The 19,695-nt window shown below is 41.6% G+C and overlaps 1 protein-coding gene across 5 annotated transcripts in view; it reads left to right on the top strand.

Annotated features, from left to right (window-relative positions):
• The window catches only part of INPP5K (inositol polyphosphate-5-phosphatase K), a 28,907-nt gene extending 10,377 nt beyond the window's left edge, over positions 1-18,530 (top strand). The window contains exons 6-15 of one of the 5 annotated variants that reach the window (XR_016439028.1): positions 1,260-1,371; positions 2,064-2,173; positions 3,735-3,773; positions 3,897-3,923; positions 6,238-6,430; positions 7,142-7,279; positions 7,835-7,918; positions 9,070-9,174; positions 9,888-10,110; positions 17,256-18,530. Coding sequence is in view for 3 of the 5 variants with exons in the window: in XM_090026413.1 (XP_089882539.1) it covers positions 1,260-1,371; positions 2,064-2,173; positions 3,735-3,773; positions 3,897-3,923; positions 6,238-6,430; positions 7,142-7,279; positions 7,835-7,918; positions 9,070-9,174; positions 9,888-9,986 (907 nt within the window). In the remaining 2 variants the exon portion in view is untranslated. Of the gene's footprint in view, positions 1-1,259; positions 1,372-2,063; positions 2,174-3,734; positions 3,774-3,896; positions 3,924-6,237; positions 6,431-7,141; positions 7,280-7,834; positions 7,943-9,069; positions 9,175-9,887; positions 11,032-17,255 lie in introns of those variants that run through there. The other 4 variants (XR_016439029.1, XM_090026413.1, XM_090026414.1 and 1 more) reach the window with 4 other exon arrangements.
• Positions 18,531-19,695: the final 1,165 nt, after the last annotated feature.

Raw genomic sequence — 19,695 nt, forward strand, 5'->3', positions numbered from 1 at the left:
CTTCAGATTTTATAGGGTTTTTTTACATTTCATTCATTTGATTGATCGATTGATTTCTTTTGTCCCAGGCCTTAGGAATTTAAACCCTCTGTGGTATGCCAAGCCTATGTACAGAACTCTGCAAATTGAAGTTTCATAGTTAGTAGGGTTGGAAGGGACCTGAGCAGGTCATCAAGTCCAACCCCCTGCCATGGCAGGAAAGAGTCCTGGGGTCAAATGACCCCAAGCAAGTATTGCTAGCTGGGCTTTGTTTATGTTAAGATTCCACTAGAGCATGCTCCTTCAGTGCAGATTATCAAAAGTGTGGGAACTGGAAGTTGTGGAAAAGGCATCCTGCTTTCCTTGCCACTTTCATGTTGTCTACAACACTGCTAATAATGCTCTCCACTGCTTCATAATTAATGTCACGTGCAACTCCATCACATACAATAATAGCATGTAGCCCGTGTTTAAGAAATTACACTCTGCTGCAAAACTGCCAGTCATCTAAGAGTCTCTTGTGGTTAGCTGTGTTAATCTGTTCATACCACAAATTCCAAATGCTTTGGGAGTTATTCTGTCTTCATATTCCTGGAACTGCTGTTTAAACCTGCACTGTACCACATTTTGCTAGAGTGATAGGAGTATAAGCCTTATGGAGAGCTGCCATTTGTTATAAATGGCATGACAAGAAAGGTGAAAGGGCAAGAAATGGAGATTTTTTTCCATTTAAAGTCTTTCAGTCCCTTTGAAATTTGGGGGTGGTGGGCTTGTCCTGTAATCTTTGGGAGAGACTTTGTTTTTTGGGAGAGACCTTGTTTCCCCGAGCGCTCCCTGGCATAACAAGGAATAATGGCCACAAGTTGTTGGAGGGAGGTTTAGATTAGACATCTGTAAGAACGACTTCACGGTCAGGGCGGCTAGGATCTGGAACCAACTTCCAAGGGAAGTGGTGCTGGCTTCTACCCTGGGGGGCTTTAAGAGGAGGCTTGATGCCTACCTGGCTGGGATCATTTGAGCCCAGTTTTTTCTCCTGCCCAGGGCAGGGGGTCAGACTTGGAGATCTACAAGGTCCCTCCCGACCCGACTTCTATGATTCTATGATAACTGTCACTAAATAAAGCTCTTTTTAGTGGCATTTAGATTAGACATTAAGAAAATAAGCAATGGAGTAACCTATATTTCAAAATTGTTTTCCCTTCCTATGTTCACAGTCCCCTGAAACAGATGCCTTTATGATGGAGTTATAATCACTTACTATGTTTTTCCTTTTTTTTAAGCCTTCTCTTCTGGTTTGGAGATCTTAACTTCCGAATAGCAGATCATGGAATGCATTTTGTCCGAGAGTCGATAAATAAGTGCCGATACAACTTGCTATGGGAAAAGGATCAGGTATTGTCTGTCTCGAATCCTCTCCTGATTCTAGTGCAAATATGTCTTAGCTATTGTGTCGTGTTAACGCTTACTGCTGTTACTTTTCCTGTCGGTGCTGTTTATATCCCTTGATGAGAGAGCTGATGCTGGGCAGATGAATACCTAATTTACCTAATATTAATTAGGTGTTATGCACTTATTCTTTTTATGCACGTATTCTTGTCTTAGTCTATATTGGAAGTTGCTTAGCTGTGTAGGAACTCTTGCATTTCAGTTCCAAATACCATTAAGAAGTGGACTACTTATTTCTTGCTTCATTAACTTTCTAACTTGGCCCTAGTGCTAGGTCCCGATTGCAGCTTTCTCTGGACCTTGCTGGCTTGCAAATTGTCCTGTTAGCTTGATTTTTTTTTTTTTTCTGTTTCTTCCATCCTATTTAAAATACTGAAATGCTTTGGTTCTAGCATTCTGTTATATTCTGAATAGCTGTTAAGTATTTCTAAGAAGTGTAGATAAAAGGCTATAGTCATAGTCTCTGTTCATATACTCTATTTTCTTTCTCAAGTATGTTTCACTAAATAAAACATCAGTTATTATTGTGAGAAGTTTCTTCCTCTCTTTCATGAATGCTTTTTTTTTCAACTTCAATTTTAATTTTTGATTTAAATACTGTTCTTTACAGCATTGTCCATCATTATATTTCTTTTCAGTTAAATATGGCGAAGAAGAAGGAATCCTTTCTCAAAGAATTCATGGAGGGTCCTCTGCAGTTTAAACCTACCTACAAGTTTGATCTTTACACAGATGTGTATGACACCAGGTAAAAACACGATTGATTTGCGTTCAGGCAGGAAGTAGTCTGTTAAGAAGAACCCTGTGCCCCAAAGGTATCAGTTGGATCCAAAACGTAATCTTAGTTTTGTTTTGTTTTTTTCCTCCAAATTGTTGTTTGACTATGAGGCTGTTGCATACATTAATTTTGCTGCCCATTCTGTGGGCACTGCTGAATAAATACATACTTCTGGGTTTTGAAGTCACATGAGGAGTGAACGTGCCAACACTGGCCTGAGTGTGCATTTGGGAAAACCAGGTGGATGGTGCAAATTCCACTTTTTTTTTCTAAACAATTGTTTTCAGGTGCTCAGTCATATTAAAACACCGTTGCTTTTGAAGTTCCCCTTTTCAGGCCAAAGGTAACCTTTTTTCCTTTATAGCTTAAAAAAATCAAGAGAAGATCATAATGGTCATTAAGTCTCATCTCTTACTTGAACCATATTATAGCAGTTCCTTTCAGCTAAGAATTCCTGCATTTGTACCAGTGATTCATGGCTTAACTGTAACTTCTAGAAAGAGATCGTCACCAAGAGACTCCATGTCTACTATATCCCTTGACAAGCTGTTTTAATGGTTCATTACTGATAACATAAATTTGCTACTTGTGCTTTCCAGTTAGATTTTCCCCTCCTTCAACTTCTAGTTATTAGCTTTTGTTATGCCTGTGAGAGTATACTGCTTACTTAAGCAATGGTTTATAATGATTTCCATATTTTGTATTTCATTTTTTGTACATCCTAATAGTCTTTTGTTTGCTTTTTAACTATGGTTGCACAGTGATGCCTCCATTTATTTTTGATTGGTGGTAGATTAGTTTAGAAACTGGCAAGTTTTACACTATTCTTTCCAATATGCCTTACCTTCCTTTTGCCATAATTTGTTTTTATCTGCCATTGCGTTGCCCACTTAGCTAACTCGGTGAGTTCCTTCTAAAGATCCTGTGGTCAGGTTTGCACTGCTGACTTCGGCTGGCAAAGCTGCTTGGTCGGGGTGCAGTAAAATGGGATGCCTGACTGACACATGGGTGTGCTGCTAAAAGCTCCTAGTTTAGACGTAGTTACACCAACAACAGCAGAGTGTTGCCAGTGCTAGTGTTCTACCCTAGAAGCACTTTGAAGTATAGTAAGAGGCAACTCTATCAACAGATGGCTCCCAATGTAAATCTCCTTTTATTCATTTTTTTTCCAAATTAATATATTAAACAGCGTATCTGGGTAAAAATGGACTGTTTATTCTAACTGTGTGTTCTTCCTTTTTAGCTCATTTCAGGTTTCATAGTATTCAGAAGTGCAGGCTGTAAGAATTTTTAAAAAGTATGAATACAGTCCAAGCTAGACAGATAATTTATCCTAACTTTATAAATTGTACTTGGCAAGTAATAACTTGCAAAGGTTAACAAAATGGCCTGAAGGTATAAATGGATAATTGTACAAAACTGTTTAGCTGTGATTCATTATTTTCCTCAATTGTGGTGTTGGATGAAGCTACTATTGGGAAATTACAGAAGTTAATTTCTTTATTTTTTGTTGTTGCTTTAAATATTCCAGAAAAGCATTTTCAAGCAACATTTTTATAAAGATTTTAAGGTATTTACTCTTTTTCTCTAATTGCTTTAAACCTTAGTTGATTTTCCTACATGATACATTTAAATGGAAGAGTTGATTCTTGGCCAACAGGAGTTTTGTACTGATCTTTATTTTTATTTCCAGGGAGCAGAAGACGCTCTTTTGGTTTAAGTAAGAAGATAACTCTTTGGATTTCGTAGATTGTAAATATTTTAGAAGCGAAGCGAAGCTCACGCCGAGATTTTTTTTTTTTTTTTTAATTTGAGCCTTGTGTAATATTTAAAAAAAAAAAAAACCTGCTTGCTTCTAATCTTTCTGAAGGAATTAACTGAATGTTGTTAAGTTATAGCTTTGTCTCTTCTGCTGTACCACTAAGACAATCACCAAAATTATTCATAATTTACTAATCTCGATCAAAAACGCTGCACTCTAACTAAGCACAAAGGGATAGGTGTACTGGGACCAGCCATAATTCCAGTAATGAGTAAAGTATGCATTATTATCTACACTTGACAAATCCTAATACAGTAACGTAGAATTGGGAGGGAGCTCCTAGGCCATAAAGTCTGCTTCCCCAGTATTTCATGGGACTGTAGGTTACTTAATCTGAATATTGTGACCGTTCTTTACGACTTCCTGGAAGGTATACTTCAATATCTTTATTGTGTACATTAAGTTCTTTAAGGTTAATGGATTTTTTTTTTTTTGACTTCCTGAAGGGAGAACAGGGCCCCATGCTTTTTTTTTTTTCCCCCCAAGTGTACTTACAAAGGATGATTCAGACCTGGTCAGTAATTCAGCATCATTCAATGCAGAGATGCCGTGTGTGTGTCCACTGAAAGATGCTGAATATACAAAGATGCATATTTATTGAAAGGTCCTGAATGTGTACATATAAAAAATATGTGTGTGTGCACATGTGCATGCATATAAAATTCTGGCTACTCTGCTGAATAGAGGGGCACACTTTTTAGCTTCCCTTTTTTATGTGGTTATGCCATGTCACCAGGGAAAATGGAGAATGCAATAATACTTTTTGTTTTGTTTTGTTTTTGCTCTTCATTTGGTATTGCTTTACACACCAGAGCAGACAAAGTGACAGAAATCTTCATAAGCTGCAGTATGTATTATTACTAGTATATATGGGTTTTTTTTTCTCTTTTATATACAGTTACTTAATCTCTCCATCTCCAATTTGAAATGAGTCAGACTTAAGCATGGGTAGGAGAAAAAGTGTACTTGTTTTTTAAACTGCCTCTCTTGTTTAATCTAATTTGAGGTTTGGCGTTACCAGACTGGCAGTTTTCCTTGTACACCTTGCTTTTTTAATCTTTATAATTTGATCCAATCTATTAATTCCTCTTTCATAGGGTATGAGCTCTTCTCCATTTCACTTTGAAGTGATACACCCATATGAGATTGCTGATACAATACAGAAACAAACTCTTAAACTGTCTTGGTTGCAGTTAGACGTTGCAAGCAACTCAAGTGCAAGGATCTGCTGACCTCAGACAAAGTTTTCTCTTGTGACTGTTATAAAGCTTTATATTATGGGAAAACTTGTATCCCAAGTGTAGAAGTTGTTAGAAAAGCCTGGCGGGTAGTGTTGAGCAAGTTATTACCGTCTCTTCTTCATACCAGATGAGGCTGGAAAAGCTACGTAACTGGCATCAGTCAAAGTCTCCAGCTGGATGTTGAGACAATTACTCTGTCCTTTTAAAAAAAAAAAAAAATAACAGAATTAAGAGTAAACGTTTTAAACAAGCAAATATATACCAAGGTTAATATTCTAGTGCAATTAAGCCAGGAGCGGCCAACCTGTAATATGTGCCACAAGTAGCAGAGGTAGCCTGTGTATATGGCAGATTGGGGCAGAGACAGGCAGTACAATGGGAGATAAGGCAGGACGCAGAATCCAAAGCAGCAAATCAGGCATGGAGGACAAGGAAGGAAGCAGAAAGCGGAGCAGGAGATTAGGCAGGCAAAGGGAATTAGCATGGCACTTGGAGGTTGTAAGGCTAATCTGTGGCATGGCTACCAAATAAAGTTTGGCCCCTGTTACAGTAAGCCCTAGGCAGGAAAGGGCTGAGGGTTGCCAGTCACTTCCCGATGGCCCCAGGCTTGAGTTTGAGCGACTGTAGAAATTGTCCCAAAGGCATGCATGCTCTTGCAGTGAGTTTTAGGAGAAAGCATCGTTTCCTCTTTGAAACTGACTAACCTAGTCCAACACTCCCCCTTTATTTTACTTCCGTCTGCTTACAGGGGTTCTTAAAAGCTGATCTTTTATGATAAAGTTCAGCTGACAACTAGGTTGTACCTATGTTAGAGCAGACCTGTAAAATGAAGTTTGGAAGTGGTTGCTTTGGACATTGTTGTTGTAGCTTTCTGACAGTGTCTCAACTTTGAATAGATACTATGTGGCTTTTTAGCTTCTGGCAACTTTGTTTTCTTTTTCCTTTTACTCTTCCCGCTTCTGTTTTTCTAGTGGGAAGAAACGAAAGCCAGCGTGGACTGATCGGATTCTTTGGAGAGTAAAGAATCTCTGTTCGTATGTGTTGAAGGAAGGAGAATTGCCCCAAAAGGAGCAGGCAGTCTCTGTGACTTTGAAGAACTATATCAGTCACATGAGCTATGGCATCAGTGATCACAAACCCGTTACAGGGACCTTTGGGCTTGAGGTACAGTTCTGCTTCAACACTGGAAGCCAACATTTCACCATTCCTATTCTTGTTAACATTACCGCTTCTTAAAATTAATCCTGTTGTACAGAATCTCATTCTTTTTTGTAAGTCTTAGCCAGGATGAAAGGCACATGTAGAAGGGTGCAGCCCAGGAAGTTCAAACAGAGGTACTTTCTGCGCCTCTTGGCAACTGTGCCAGGCACTGCCATACTAAAATACTGCACTTGCACAGCATGCACTGCTTTCCTGAAGGGAGCCACTGAGAAGCAGAGGTTACTGGCCTGCCATACCAAGGTAGCTCCACTGCTTCTGGTTTGGGAAGCGGTAACCGGAGGGGGGCCGAGTGTGCTGCTGCCTAGTTGTGCAGTGTAAATATTCCCATATTCTCCTTAAGTTACAAAATGTTGCACTGATTCTTCTACAGATGGACAGTGGATTTCATCCACAAACTGTTCATCTTATGGTGACAATGTTCTCTTCTTAATGGCTTCCTCTTCCTGAAACGCAGCTTGCACAGACGGAGGCTTTTCAAGGCTTCTGTCATTTTTAAGAACTTTCCCATGGAATATGCTTGCTGTGTTCCTGTTGTCCATTTGCTTCTGTGAAACTGAGTGCCCTACAGCAAGCTTAGCACAGAATCAATAACTCTACTGTAGCTGATGGGTATGAAAAGTTGCATTACTTAAAACTATTTTTCCCTGTGCCTAGATGAAGCCTTTTGTGTCTGTTCCATTGGTCACTGTGAATCCTGAGGGTGAGTGGAATGCTGAGCGAGACGTTCTGATCAGCTATTCCACAGTCCCCAAATTTCCCAGCAGTACCTGGGACTGGATTGGGCTCTACAAGGTGATACTACCCTAACATTGCCTCTCTCTAAAAATTAATTGTCTTTACTGTAACATTGTATGGTTCTTACAACTGGAGTTCTGAAACTGGTGGTTCCTGCTTACTGATTCTTTCAATATATGTGGAACCATCCACCTCTTGGTTTAGTTACTAACATATCAGCGGGACAGAAAAACAAAGGTTTTTATTATTCCTAAAAAATAATATTAGCTAAAAGTAGCGAGTTGCTCAAAATGTGCTGAGCACAAAGCATGGTGTATAATGGCCTCTTCCCCAATGTGCCTACATTTCAAAAGTAGATCTGGTGTAATTAATTTAATTAGGAACAACAAAATGAAAGAAGGTTAGGTAGAGGGATTGGGGTTAAGAAATCTCACAAAGACAAATTATTGGTAAGGTTCAGTGGATGTCTTTGAAAATGAATGTACGTTTTTAGTTAGTTTCTAGTAATATACTGACAAGTTGACAAGTCCCCTAGTTTGAAGCTTTCCTCGTTTCCCCAGCCTGTCTTGTTTTCTCTTTTGGAGGACTGATGTCTCCTCTTTTCCTTTGCAGGTGACCTTTAAGCATGTGAATGACTATGTGACTTATGCCTGGGTGAAAGATGATGAAATTTCCTTCACTGAAGATACTAATCTAGTGAGGCAAATATAAAATCTCGATGTGGGTAATATAATGGCGTTAAGGGAGTCCTCCACCCTACTCGTTTTCAGAATTTTGCGTCCCACATTCTCTATGCAGTCTCAGCTAGCTGGCAGCAGAGTTAGCCTTTGTTGTCCATCTTTCTGCCTGCTACATAGTTTAAAAGGGTGATTCAGCATACTTGCACTGTTTCTTTTCCTCTCCTAGTCTGAGAGTGCTACTGAAAGAATGCTTTATTTGGCTGGCTCCTCTCATATTTGAAATGACCCACCATTGCATACCAGACTGTTGTTTGAATGAGACGGTCTCTTGATCAAGTCTGGTCCCGTCTTTTTAGTAGCTGGCTTGACCCCTTTTATACTTGGCCACTAGGGTTGTTTGTTTCCCTTTGGATAGTGTGTGGTTTCGTTAGGGTGGTAATAAATGTCTGATTTAACACAGATTTTTCATAATCTTCATCAGACCTTTCTCGTCATGGATCATTTTGATCCATCCTTTTATCAGATGATTTAATTTGTTTCTCACTGAAAGCTTTCTAGTTGCATTTGTTTAAAGTAACTAAAGTGAGATTTAGTTCCAGAAGTTTTTATTAAAAAAACAAACAAACAGTTCCAGACTATATGCAAATTGATGGGGACATTGTTGATTTGTTGGCAAAATGAGTGGCAGTGTACTAATTAGATGTTCTGGTTTAATACTGCAGAATATACATAAAACTTTTGCCAAAAGTAGTTGCGGTGGTGAAAGTACCACAGTAGACTCTGGCCCTTATGGAAGCCTAGGATAATTTTTATTTAACTTTGTCTTTAATTACTTTAATTACTTTGCATGAGTATGATCTTACTAGCAAAGAGGAATTCTTGTCAGGCAAGAGACAGGTGAGTTGTAATGCGCAGCAAAGGGCAAAGAGCAGCAAATTATAACTGAATCTGTCTTTTTAGCGTGCTCTGTAGAGGCTATGATGCAATGAAAGACCAATTACTCTTAGGCTTTCTGGAAGAACGATGAGGCCCTCACTGCTGAATGAGTAATTAATGGGTTAGAGGTGGCTTAGTATTAAATATTGCGTTTTAAGTCCATGAATAGCAAAGGCAGCTTGTTAGTTGCTTTGTCTGTGATTGCTAATGGAAGTCTCTCTCTGTTACCAGGTTTACATGAGTGCCAATGAAATCCCCCACGCAGGAGGAGAGTTTCTGCTTTGTTTTTATAGCCACGCTTTTCAATCGGTAGTTGGCATTAGCCAACCTTTCCAGGTAAGATGATTTGGAATTTGTTAATGCTGAAGAGAGGGGGGTTTTTTGTTTTGTTTTTTGTGGCTTTCCCCTTGGTAACTACTCAGATCAGCTTTCAGCCAGTATTTATCCAGGGGACTTGCAAAACTGGTATGTAGAGGTAAACTGTGAGGAAAAGAAGCTACTAATGTCCAAAGGAATCTGGGGGATTTTGCATCAGCATGTCTTAGTGAAACAGCACGCAGACAAAGAGTTTATATGTAGGTTACAGTTTAGTTGTTGCAGTGTGGAATTAGAGCTACCCGATTTAGTGAGTTCTTAATATTTGTGGCTTGCTCCCTGTATTGGGGAGAAAATATTACAGATGCAGCATTTCAGCTGAATCTGAATTCAAGATTTCCTGTGGGTTGCTACCAATGGATACCAACAGTTTATAAAGTCTTTGGCTGTCAAATGGGTGGGGTCACAATGTGTTGTATAGATGTGGGAAACTAAAGCAAGAAAGCTGTTTGGCAAGCCTTGCTTTCTTTATATAATGTAGTCGGGGCCCTTAGTGAGCAAGTTGAGATTTTTCCCCTCTGGTTTCAAAGAATCACATCAGGGAAATACTCACAGTGATCAATATTTGCTGCTTTTCTCTGTTCTCAGCAACTCTTTGTAGGGCGTTTTCGAATAATTGCATGCTGTTCCTAGATGCGGGTGTCGGACTTTTAAAAACATGCCCTTTCTTTCAGATTCAAGCAACCAAGATATCGACAGAGAAGGATCTAGCACAGGAAGATATCTGTGGAATGGAGAGGCCTTATAACCCTGAGTCGCACATTGAATTCTGAAGTCTAAAGAGGCATTTAGTGCTATTGATTCAGGAGTCAGAGATGCTTACCTCCCTTGTTTCTTAGTGAATATAGAATTTTCTTCTGTAGAAGATGGAGTCAGGCAGTGCAGAGGGTCCCTCAGGTAGGGTTTTCCAGTTTGTAGACTTTGAAAGGCTCAGTAGAAAATAATTGTTATGAAAACAAATATTTATGTGTCACCATGAGAGGTAACTCTGGTAGCCCTGCACTGGACCAGAAATGTAATAATAGCTTCTGACGAGTGCTGGCCACTATAAAATAATAGTAGAAAACTGTTCTAGTGATTTAAATCTGAATAAGTTGCATTCCATGGCAATTTCAGAATCTGCTGCTTTTTGTTCTGTATAGAGGTTATTTTTAGTAATGGTGAAACTCACTGTAATGTAACCACTTACTTACTGACTTGGACTTTTATTGTTTCAGAATTTAAGTGAAATTATTTTAAAACAAAATTTTATTTATAAGATATAGTTATTGAACTTATTTTAAAGTGTTTGGCAGTTGAGTAAAGATATCAGCTAATGGCATATTTGATGGAAGCTACCCACTGTGGGACAACACAAGTCATCCAGGAAAAGAGTCTCTGAGTCACAGAGAGTTTCTTTGTCTGCAGATACATCTTGCTCCTGTCCCATACTTCAGTCATAATCCTTCTGCAAAATGTCTGTTTGCAACATTAAAGATAAGCACCTACCCAACAAACCACATTTTTATGCGATTCTCGATGCCTCTTGAAGGTCTGTTGCTTTTAATTCATGTAGGAATCTGCCTGTTCCCCCACAGACGGACTGCACTTTGTACACGCCACCATCTTGTAGTCAAATGAAGGTCACATGATATTCAAATTTTTACAAAACCCTTTTCTGTCGCTTAACAAATTTAAGGCAGTAGTTTTCAGGCTGTGGTCCATGGAGGACTTGTTGGCGAGGAGTGGATTGGTCATATATTGCTAATTGTCCTTGTTTCTGACTGTCAGATTGTATTAAAAGAAGCAAAGACCACATTAAATACTGTCCTGATATCATTCTTCCCTGTAAACTGTTACTGGTTGTATCAAAGCATTAGCAGTCTTTACAATCACAGAAGGGAAGAGGGGGAGTTGTGTGAAACATTTGGAGGCCATTTAGACAGTTGCATGGGATCTTAGGTGGAAGGGCTGCTTCAGGAGAAGCATGCTCATTGCCTCCCCCAGTCTAAAGAAGGCATACCACTTAAAATCCCTCCCCTTTGTGGTAAGTAATTTTGAGGCTGTTTGCTGCTGTGTGTTGTTTTCAGTGAATGCAGTGGAAGCCTGATCTGAACATTAGGACATGAAGGAGGTTAAAGTATGTATTTTGGAGGGTGGGATAAGGAAGCTTTTTTTTTTTTCTCCCCTCCTGATTATTTTGGTATGAAGTTTTGTTTTAAGATTAAATCTGCTTTTTAACATGTTGTAGTTACAGTGGTTGTAAAATATCATTGTGGGTTGAGATGATATTGGCTGTTTGCTGGTTATTTTGTCAGAGTTCAGGATGAGATTCTATCTCTTTTATTTTTGGCCTTCCAAATAGTTTGATATATCGTGTGCCAACTACTAATCTCGCACTCTGGCATTGATTTATTTGCCAAGAGCCAGTGCTGTTAGAAGCTTATGTTTTCTAGTACGTCAGCTACAGCGGCTGTAAGGTTTGCCATGTGTAATACTGTTTTGAAATCAAGATGCACCAAATCTGTTGTCACACTTGTGCTGTTGTCATGTAAACTTTGTTTTACGCCAGAAAGGATTTTCAGGGCTTTTCATTTCCATTGACAATTTATGGTGGTTCTGAGTCCCACTCCTGTTGACCAGGTGCATGTCCCATTTCTGAGTATCTTTGGAGAGATCTTGGAGAAGGGAGCTGGGAAACTTGCACAGTCTTAACACTTGAGTAATTTAACATCTTCTGGAGGTCGTTGTCTCTTCGGTCACTGGAGGTGGAAATTCTTTGTAAACTGGGGTTTTGCATCACAGGTCTTTGAAAAAGACCAAGAAGTTACAACTTCTGACAGTAATACTTTTAGGCACTGTATCAAGCTTGATAGTGAGATACTTTGTATCGTTGTATAGTCCTTTGTTAAGAGCTATTGAAATACTAGAAAATTAATTTTAAATATTGTTAGTAGCCTTTATTCCTGAAGGATTTTTAAATATTATTTCATGACCAGTATCATACAACTTCTTGATGGAATTTTAGTTTTCTTAGACGTGTTTAATTGAATTTCATAGCAGATGCCTACTTTTTTCGTGTACCAGTTTAGTCTGAACTAAATTTTGGCAACAGAGGTCATGAAGTACTCTAATTAGTTCTAGTATTTTGCAAACCAGCTGAAGGCTGCTTTTTGGGGGTGGGGAGAGAGACTGTGGTGAGGAGGAGGTTTCCTTTGCATTGCATTTTGTCCCTGTGTCAGTAATAATACATGCACTGTAAGGCAGGAGATCATGGTAGATAGGGGCCAAGGGCACACACATACATGCATACATACATAAAATACATATGTCTCCTTTTGAAAAAAATAGATTCATCATTGTATGTTTAAAGTACTTGAAATGGATAGCTGGCTTGTTTTGCATCTGTTCTCCCAAGGATCATTACGGTAATGCTGAATTGCCAGCTGAACGTTATAACCAAAAAAAGGCCCCTACTGTAGTATGGCTACTTACAGTTTCGGAAAGCCTTATTACACACTTTATTAGTGTTGTTTTATTTTTTGTATCACTTCTTAATTCTGGATCGTGCCAGGTGGCAAGGAGGTTTCTGATACTTAAACAAGTCAAAACTGTATTCCATGTGGATGATGAGCATGATTCAGGTTCAACCACAGTTGATCCAAATGCGATTCCATTATTTTAGTGTAGTTGTTTCTGCATGTGCCAGGAAAAACAAAAACAACCTGGGCATGACTGGGCGGTGAATGTCAAGGGCTATAGGCTGTACAGGAGGGACAGGATAGGAAGGAGAGGTGGGGGCACTCTATATCAAGGAGGAATAGACATCCTCGTCAATTAGCAAGGAGTCAGGGGAGGGGCACACTGAGGTGCTTTGGGTTAGAGCACAAGGCAGTCGAGGGGAGAGAGACTTAACGGCGGGGGTCTGCTACAGACCTCCCAACCAGGGGGAAGAGCTCGATCAGGAATTCTTGGGTCAGCTCACAGAGGTGGCGAAGGCTAGGGATGTGGTAGTCATGGGGGACCTGAACTTCCGGGATATCTGCTGGGAAGAGCAGTCAGCCAGGTCTGACCGCTCACGTAGATTCTTAGACAGAGTGCAGGCCCTCCCTCTAACCCAGGAGGTGCACAGCCCCACCAGGGGAGATGCCTTGTTGGACCTAGTGCTGGCCACGGGTGATGACCTGGTGCGGGGGCTGGGGGTGCTCAACTACCTGGGCGACAGCGGTCATCGCCTGCTGGAGTTCACCATCCAGCACAAGGTGGCAAAGGCATGCGGTAAGGCAGCAGCCCTAGACTTTAGGAGGGCAAACTTCAATGAGCTAAGGAGGATAGTTGGGGATGCACTGAGGTCCCGGAGGGGAGGGGAGCCAGATGTGCAAGGAGAGTGGCTGCTCCTTAAGGAGGCGATCCTCCAAACCTAAAGGAAGGTAATCCCAACGAGGATCAAAGGGAGCAGGAGAGCACACGAGCCTCCATGGCTCACTAAAAGCATCTGGGAATGTCTCCTTGCTAAAAAGGAGGTGTATACCCAATGGAAAGAAGGGGTCATCACCAAGGATGATCTATTCTGCAGTCGCTCAAGGTTGTAGGGGGGCAGTTAGGAAGGCCAAGGCAAAGATGGAATTAGGACTAGCTTCTCAGATTAAAGACAATAAGAAGTCCTTTTTTAAATACATAGGGGGCAAGAAGAAGGTCCCGGGTAACGTGGGGCCCTTGCAGGACGCGTTGGGAAATTTGGTCGTCACACCAGATGGCAAAGCTAACGTGTTTAACGATTTCTTTGCCTCTGTCTTCCTAAGTAGGGACCTGAACAGCCACCTCCCTGCTGGGCCCCCCTCGGGCCCCAGGGCAGGCACACCTGGGCCAAAGGTTAGTGTGGAACTAGTTAGGGGGCTTCTGGAGGGGCTGGACGTGTTCAAGTCAGCCGGCCCGGACAATCTCCACGCTAGAGTCCTAAAGGAATTGGCCAAGGTCATTGCAGGACCCCTGGCAGGGCTGTACGAGCACTTGTGGTGCTCTAGTGTGGTCCCAGAGGACTGGAAGAGGGCCAACGTGGTTCCCATCTTCAAAAAGGGGAGGAAGGAGGACCCAGGAAACTATAGGCCAGTTAGTCTTACCTCCATCCTAGGCAAGCTGTTTGAGAAAATTATGCTGGCACACATCCATGAGGGGCCAGTGGGGGACTGCATGCTTGGGGGCAACCAACACGGGTTTATCAGTGGCAGGTCCTGTCAGACCAACCTGGTGGCCTTTTACGATCAGATCACCAGATCATTAGATGCGGGGGTAGCAGTGGACGTCGTCTTCCTGGACTTCCGGAAGGCCTTCGACACTGTCTCTCACCCCGTTCTCATTCAGAAACTGGGGGACTGTGGTGTCGACCCCTACACAGTCAATTGGGTCGCCAACTGGCTGGTGGGCCGCAGCCAGAGGGTGGTAGTGGATGGCTCCTTCTCATCCTGGAGGGATGTAGGCAGTGGGGTCCCCCAGGGCTCGGTCCTCGGGCCCGCACTGTTCGACGTCTTCATCAGTGATCTGGACGAGGGGGTAAAAAGCCCCCTGTTCAAGTTTGTTGATGACACTAAGATGTTGGGGGATGTGGGCACACTAGAAGGAAGCATCAGGCTTCAATCAGACCTAGACAGGTTACAAGGGTGGGCAGATGAGAATAGGATGGGCTTCAACACAGACAAGTACAAGGTGCTGCACCTGGGGAGGAACAACAGGCACCATACCTACAGGTTGGGGAACTCCCCTCTTGTCAGGACAGAGGCGGAAAAGGATCTCGGAGTCGTCATTGACTCCAAGATGAACATGGGCCGGCAGTGTGGGGACGCGGTCAGGAAGGCTTACTGCACCCTGTCATGCATCCACAGAGCATCTCGAGCAGGTCCAAGGAGGTGATCCTCCCTCTCTATGCGGCACTGGTCAGGCCGCAGCTGGAGTACTGCGTCCAGTTCTGGGCGCCACACTTCAGGAGGGATGTGGACAGCATGGAGAGGGTCCAGAGGAGGCCACTCGCATGATCAGGGGACAGCAGGGCAGGCCCTGTGGAGGCTGAACAGGTTCAGGTCCCGTAGCTTCTCCTCACAAGAGAAGGCTGAGGGGGATCTAGTGGCCTGTTATAAACTAGTCAGAGGGGATCAGCAGGCATTGGGGGGAGTCCCTGTTTCCCCCAAGCACCGCCAGGAGTGACCAGGAATGACGGTCACAAGCCGGCAGAGGGTAGGTTTAGGTTAGATATCAGGAAGCGCTAGTTCACGGTCAGGGCGGCTAGGATCTGGAACCAACTTCCAAGAGAAGTGGTGCTGGCTCCTACCCTGGGGGTCTTTAAGAGGAGGCTAGATGAACACCTTGCTGGGGTTGTTTGACCCCAGTACTCTTTCCTGCCATGGCAGGGGGTCAGACTAGATGATCTGCTCAGGTCCCTTCTGACCCTAGAAACTATGAAACCTTGAATATTAGTGGAATTATGTTTCCTGAATCCCCGAAAGAATATCAAATGTTCTGGAAGTTCCATCAGGGGTGGTTTTATACAACACAGTGATGCCCCGTGCTTGTCTTAATGCCTTTCTGTAAATTATTGAGAGGGGGGAAAAAAAGGTGATATAGAAATGCACAGAATGGAGAAAATGGCTGATGGGTGAAACTTATTTTTTTTTTCTTTGTAATTACCATTAACATTAATATTTGAAAGGACTTTCAGACACCGTTCTCCAACCTGGGATAAAATTTCTTCTCTTAAGTAGTACGGCAGGATATCAGAGGTAGTGGAAGCCTCCTTGCCCTACCTTGGATGGTAGAAGGTAAAAGCAAATTTAAATTCTTCAGAGCCTTCCACAGGCTCAGAGATCTTTAGGAAGCTAAATTAATTCCCAGTTCTTCAGGGAAAGACAGAATTCTGAGGGAAGGAAGGTATCAGATGATGAGGGCAAGGTGTAGCCAACTTATAGGAACTGCTAAAAACAAATAGGCTGCTATGGACTCCCTCCTCCCCTGCCCTCCTGCTAGGGAAACCTAAAGCTGATTGCTAATTGAGAATATGGAGGATTTGCTAGTTTTAAAGTATACATGTCTTGCACAGGATTGTCTGTGTTGCATTCCCTTCTAAAATGTCCACCACAGAATTAAAATAACATCCACGTGATTAGTCATCAGCTGCAGCAACAGTCCCTCGATGCAAGGATGACAGTCTTCCAGGAAATAGGGATGTCATTGGTAAGTCAGTAGAAGACTGAGGAGACTGATCCAAGATCCACGTGTTCAGTTGCAGACGTGGGCCATAGTCTGGGAGGAAGAAGTAGATCCTGGCGATATCAATCACAGCTCTTTCCGGTTTTTGCCTCTCTCCTCTAGCTGCAGCCACAGGGAGGCAAGTTTGCTCAAAATGATCAGTGCCTTATTGTGCTATTGGGCATGGTTTTGTGTTTGACTCTCCCAGGTATTGATATTAATATTGCGTGATTATATTCTTAGTGAATGTAGCTAATGTATTGTACGTTAAATTCTTAATCTGCTGTTTTGGTCTAAATAAAGGTTGATTGGAACTTTCTTATTTTATTTGTCTTGAATTGAACAAATTGCCACAATCTTTAGGATGTTTATAAACCGGTAGTACAGTATGATTGTAAGTGCCCAATAAATTAATCTATTAATAAAATCTGCTTTGAGCCTTTTGGTGGGGGGGAAACAACCTATAGCAAGTCGGCTTTTCTGTCCCTACAACAAACAAGATTTGTAGAAGTCAGTCAGGCCCATGTACATTCCTTCTTAAAATTTAAACTGAAAGGACAGTTTTCTTGTTATTGCCCAGTTGGTCTAATAAAATATATCATTTTGGAACCAAGAATTCTAGGGTTTTTTGTATGTCTTTTTTTAAGTTCTAGCATTTATTGTTATCAGGAGAAATTAATTGTGCCACATGGTGGCATCACTGAGCTCACCTGCTTTTTTTCCTTGCATTGAACAATTTCAAATAAGAAAGGGGATGCCTATTTGATTTGAAGTTTCTGGGGTTTTCTTTTCTTTTTTAATAAGGAATGTACCTTTTGAAATTGCAGATTCACAGAAGTTCAGGGCTGGAAGGGGTCTCATGAGATCATCGGGTCCAGCCCCCTGCTCTGGGCAGGAAAGACTGCAGAGGACACAGCCCCAGCGAGGTGTGCTTCCAGTCTCCTGTTGAAGATCTCCAGGGTCGGTGCCTGCACCGCCCCCACTGGGAGTCTGTTCAGAGTCTGATGACATGAACCCTGAAGACATTTTTCCTTGTATCCAGTCTGAAACCTTCTCCTAGGAGTTTACGACCGTTGCTCTTGGTTTTCCCCTGGGGTGCTTTGGTGAATAGTTGCTTGCCTAGCCCCTGCTGCTCTCCCACGATTATATTTGTAAGCTGCCACCAAATCCCCCAAAGTCTTCTCTTTTCTAGCCTTTCCTCATAGTGTAGTCTAGTCTAATGACATTATGTTCGAGCCTAATTAGGCTCTACTGGAGTGTTGGCATGCGACAGGTATTTGAAATTCTTAATTTGCTTGCTGACAAGTTGCTCTACTAGTATGTAAAATACTAACAGAACTGCCCCAGCTGTCCTCACTTCAAGGTACCCAGTTGTTTGCACAGTCTTCCTCCAAGTCCATCATTTAAATAGTGCCCATGACCATTTGTCTAAACATTAATTTCAAGCTCCAGCTATCAGCTTGTTGCTATCCTTTGTCTGCGGACCCCCTGTCCTCTTGCTTTTGTATAAGAAGTTTGATCTTGCACAGGATAGGGTGCATCACATGATTTGATGAATTGACAAGTTGAAGATTTTGTTCTTTCAGGCTGAACTTTCCTAGGACTAGTCACTGTCACAGGTGAATTTTGTCTGTCTCTCCAAATCAGAAATGGTTCAGCTCTGCGAGTGCTAAGAATAAGAATTTGTTATAGTTGTAGTTTTCATTTTAGTGCTAACTTTTAATTAGCACTGAATTGGCTGAGGGGTGCTAGAAAGCTGGAAGTAAAATGGCCTTTTTTAAAGGAATGTTGAGGGTGCAGCTGAAGGCTAGCTTGAGAATTTTTTCTTTTCTTTTAAACGGGTCCAGGTACCAGGCATACATAAAAAAAAAAAAAAAAAAAAAAGAGAGAGAGAGAAAGGAAGTCCTTTTCTAAACCAAAAGAAAAACATTAAAAACATTTGTGCCTACTGAGAAGTAAAATGAACATGGGAAGAATGCTTATTCTGTGCAGTGAAGTATATAAATAGACCTTTTTGACCTACATGGCTATAAACTACATGGCACTGCAGGTACTTGACATGCGCTTCACCCTGAATAAAGCAAGGGCTCCGTAAGGATTCCTTCCGTTCACTTTCTGTTGAACCATGTGTCCTGTCTCTTTCTGCGTCTCCCTCTCCTCTGGCACCGCAAAATATGTAATGTGTGTTTATAATGTAGAAGCATATTTAGCTTAGTTAACTAGGCACTACCAAGATTGTGTGGATGGATGTGCGCGCGCATAACATGGTAAAAACCATACACGCACATATACAAAAGTAAAAATTGGCAGACCAGGCTATGAACACTTTTTTGCTTTAAAGGCTGGCCTAGCTGTTGATGGATCACGTGCTGTAGCATAGTTGTCATGCAGACATTTTCTCACATTGATTCTTAGTTTTGGCCCAAACCCCTATCTTCTTTTGAGGAAACAGAACAAAAGAAGACACTCAAAGCAGCTTCTCAGCTCCAGTAAGCTTATTTGATACCAGTGCAGACAATAGAGCTGTATAAGTTTATGTGAGTCAAAGAATGGTTTGAAACACCAGGTGGAAGTTTTCCCTCAAATTTTGGCTACTCTTTCTGAGCAATGAAACGATCTCATTATATCCTGTGTGGCTATTAAACTGCCAGTCCCGAAGGTAATGAAACTTTACGTATTATATTTTCAGCAACATAAACTGTTTAGTTTGAATTGTTCTGTTTGTTGTTTTTTTAATATCCTGATGGGGTTTTATTTTGTAGGATAGGAAGTGAGGCATAAACAGTCATTTTCACTTACAAAAAGTCCACTTAGCTAACTGAAGTACAAAGAGAGTTATCGAATTATGAGTTTTCAGTGTAATAGTCCTAAAATACGGTGAGATCAAGGACTGAAGGAGTGGAACTGCCCGTTTATGTCGGCTCAAAGACTATTTCTGTACAAGAGAGATATTTAGGATTTTTAAAAATAATAGGCCTGATCATTGCCCATTCTGTCTGCTTTTCACTGCAGTGCTGTTGTGAAATAGCCAACCCCCACCCCCAACTGTTTTATTAAGCACCATGAAAATGTGCTTGTACTGAGAACTTCTGTGAGCACTGTAGCAAAAAGGATATGGTAAAGTAGAGATAGCAAATGTTTTGACTTTTCTTGATTTTGATTGTAGCCGGAACGCTTGTGGACAAGACAGTGTCTTGCCTCAGTGTACTTACTGGTGTTCAAAATATTTTGTTTTTCCTTTTATTCTTGGTTTTATTTCTCTTTTCT

Source organism: Crocodylus siamensis, chromosome 13, assembly GCF_052110815.1.
Source record: "Crocodylus siamensis isolate JL-2025a chromosome 13, ASM5211081v1, whole genome shotgun sequence".
Classification (NCBI taxonomy): domain Eukaryota; kingdom Metazoa; phylum Chordata; order Crocodylia; family Crocodylidae; genus Crocodylus; species Crocodylus siamensis.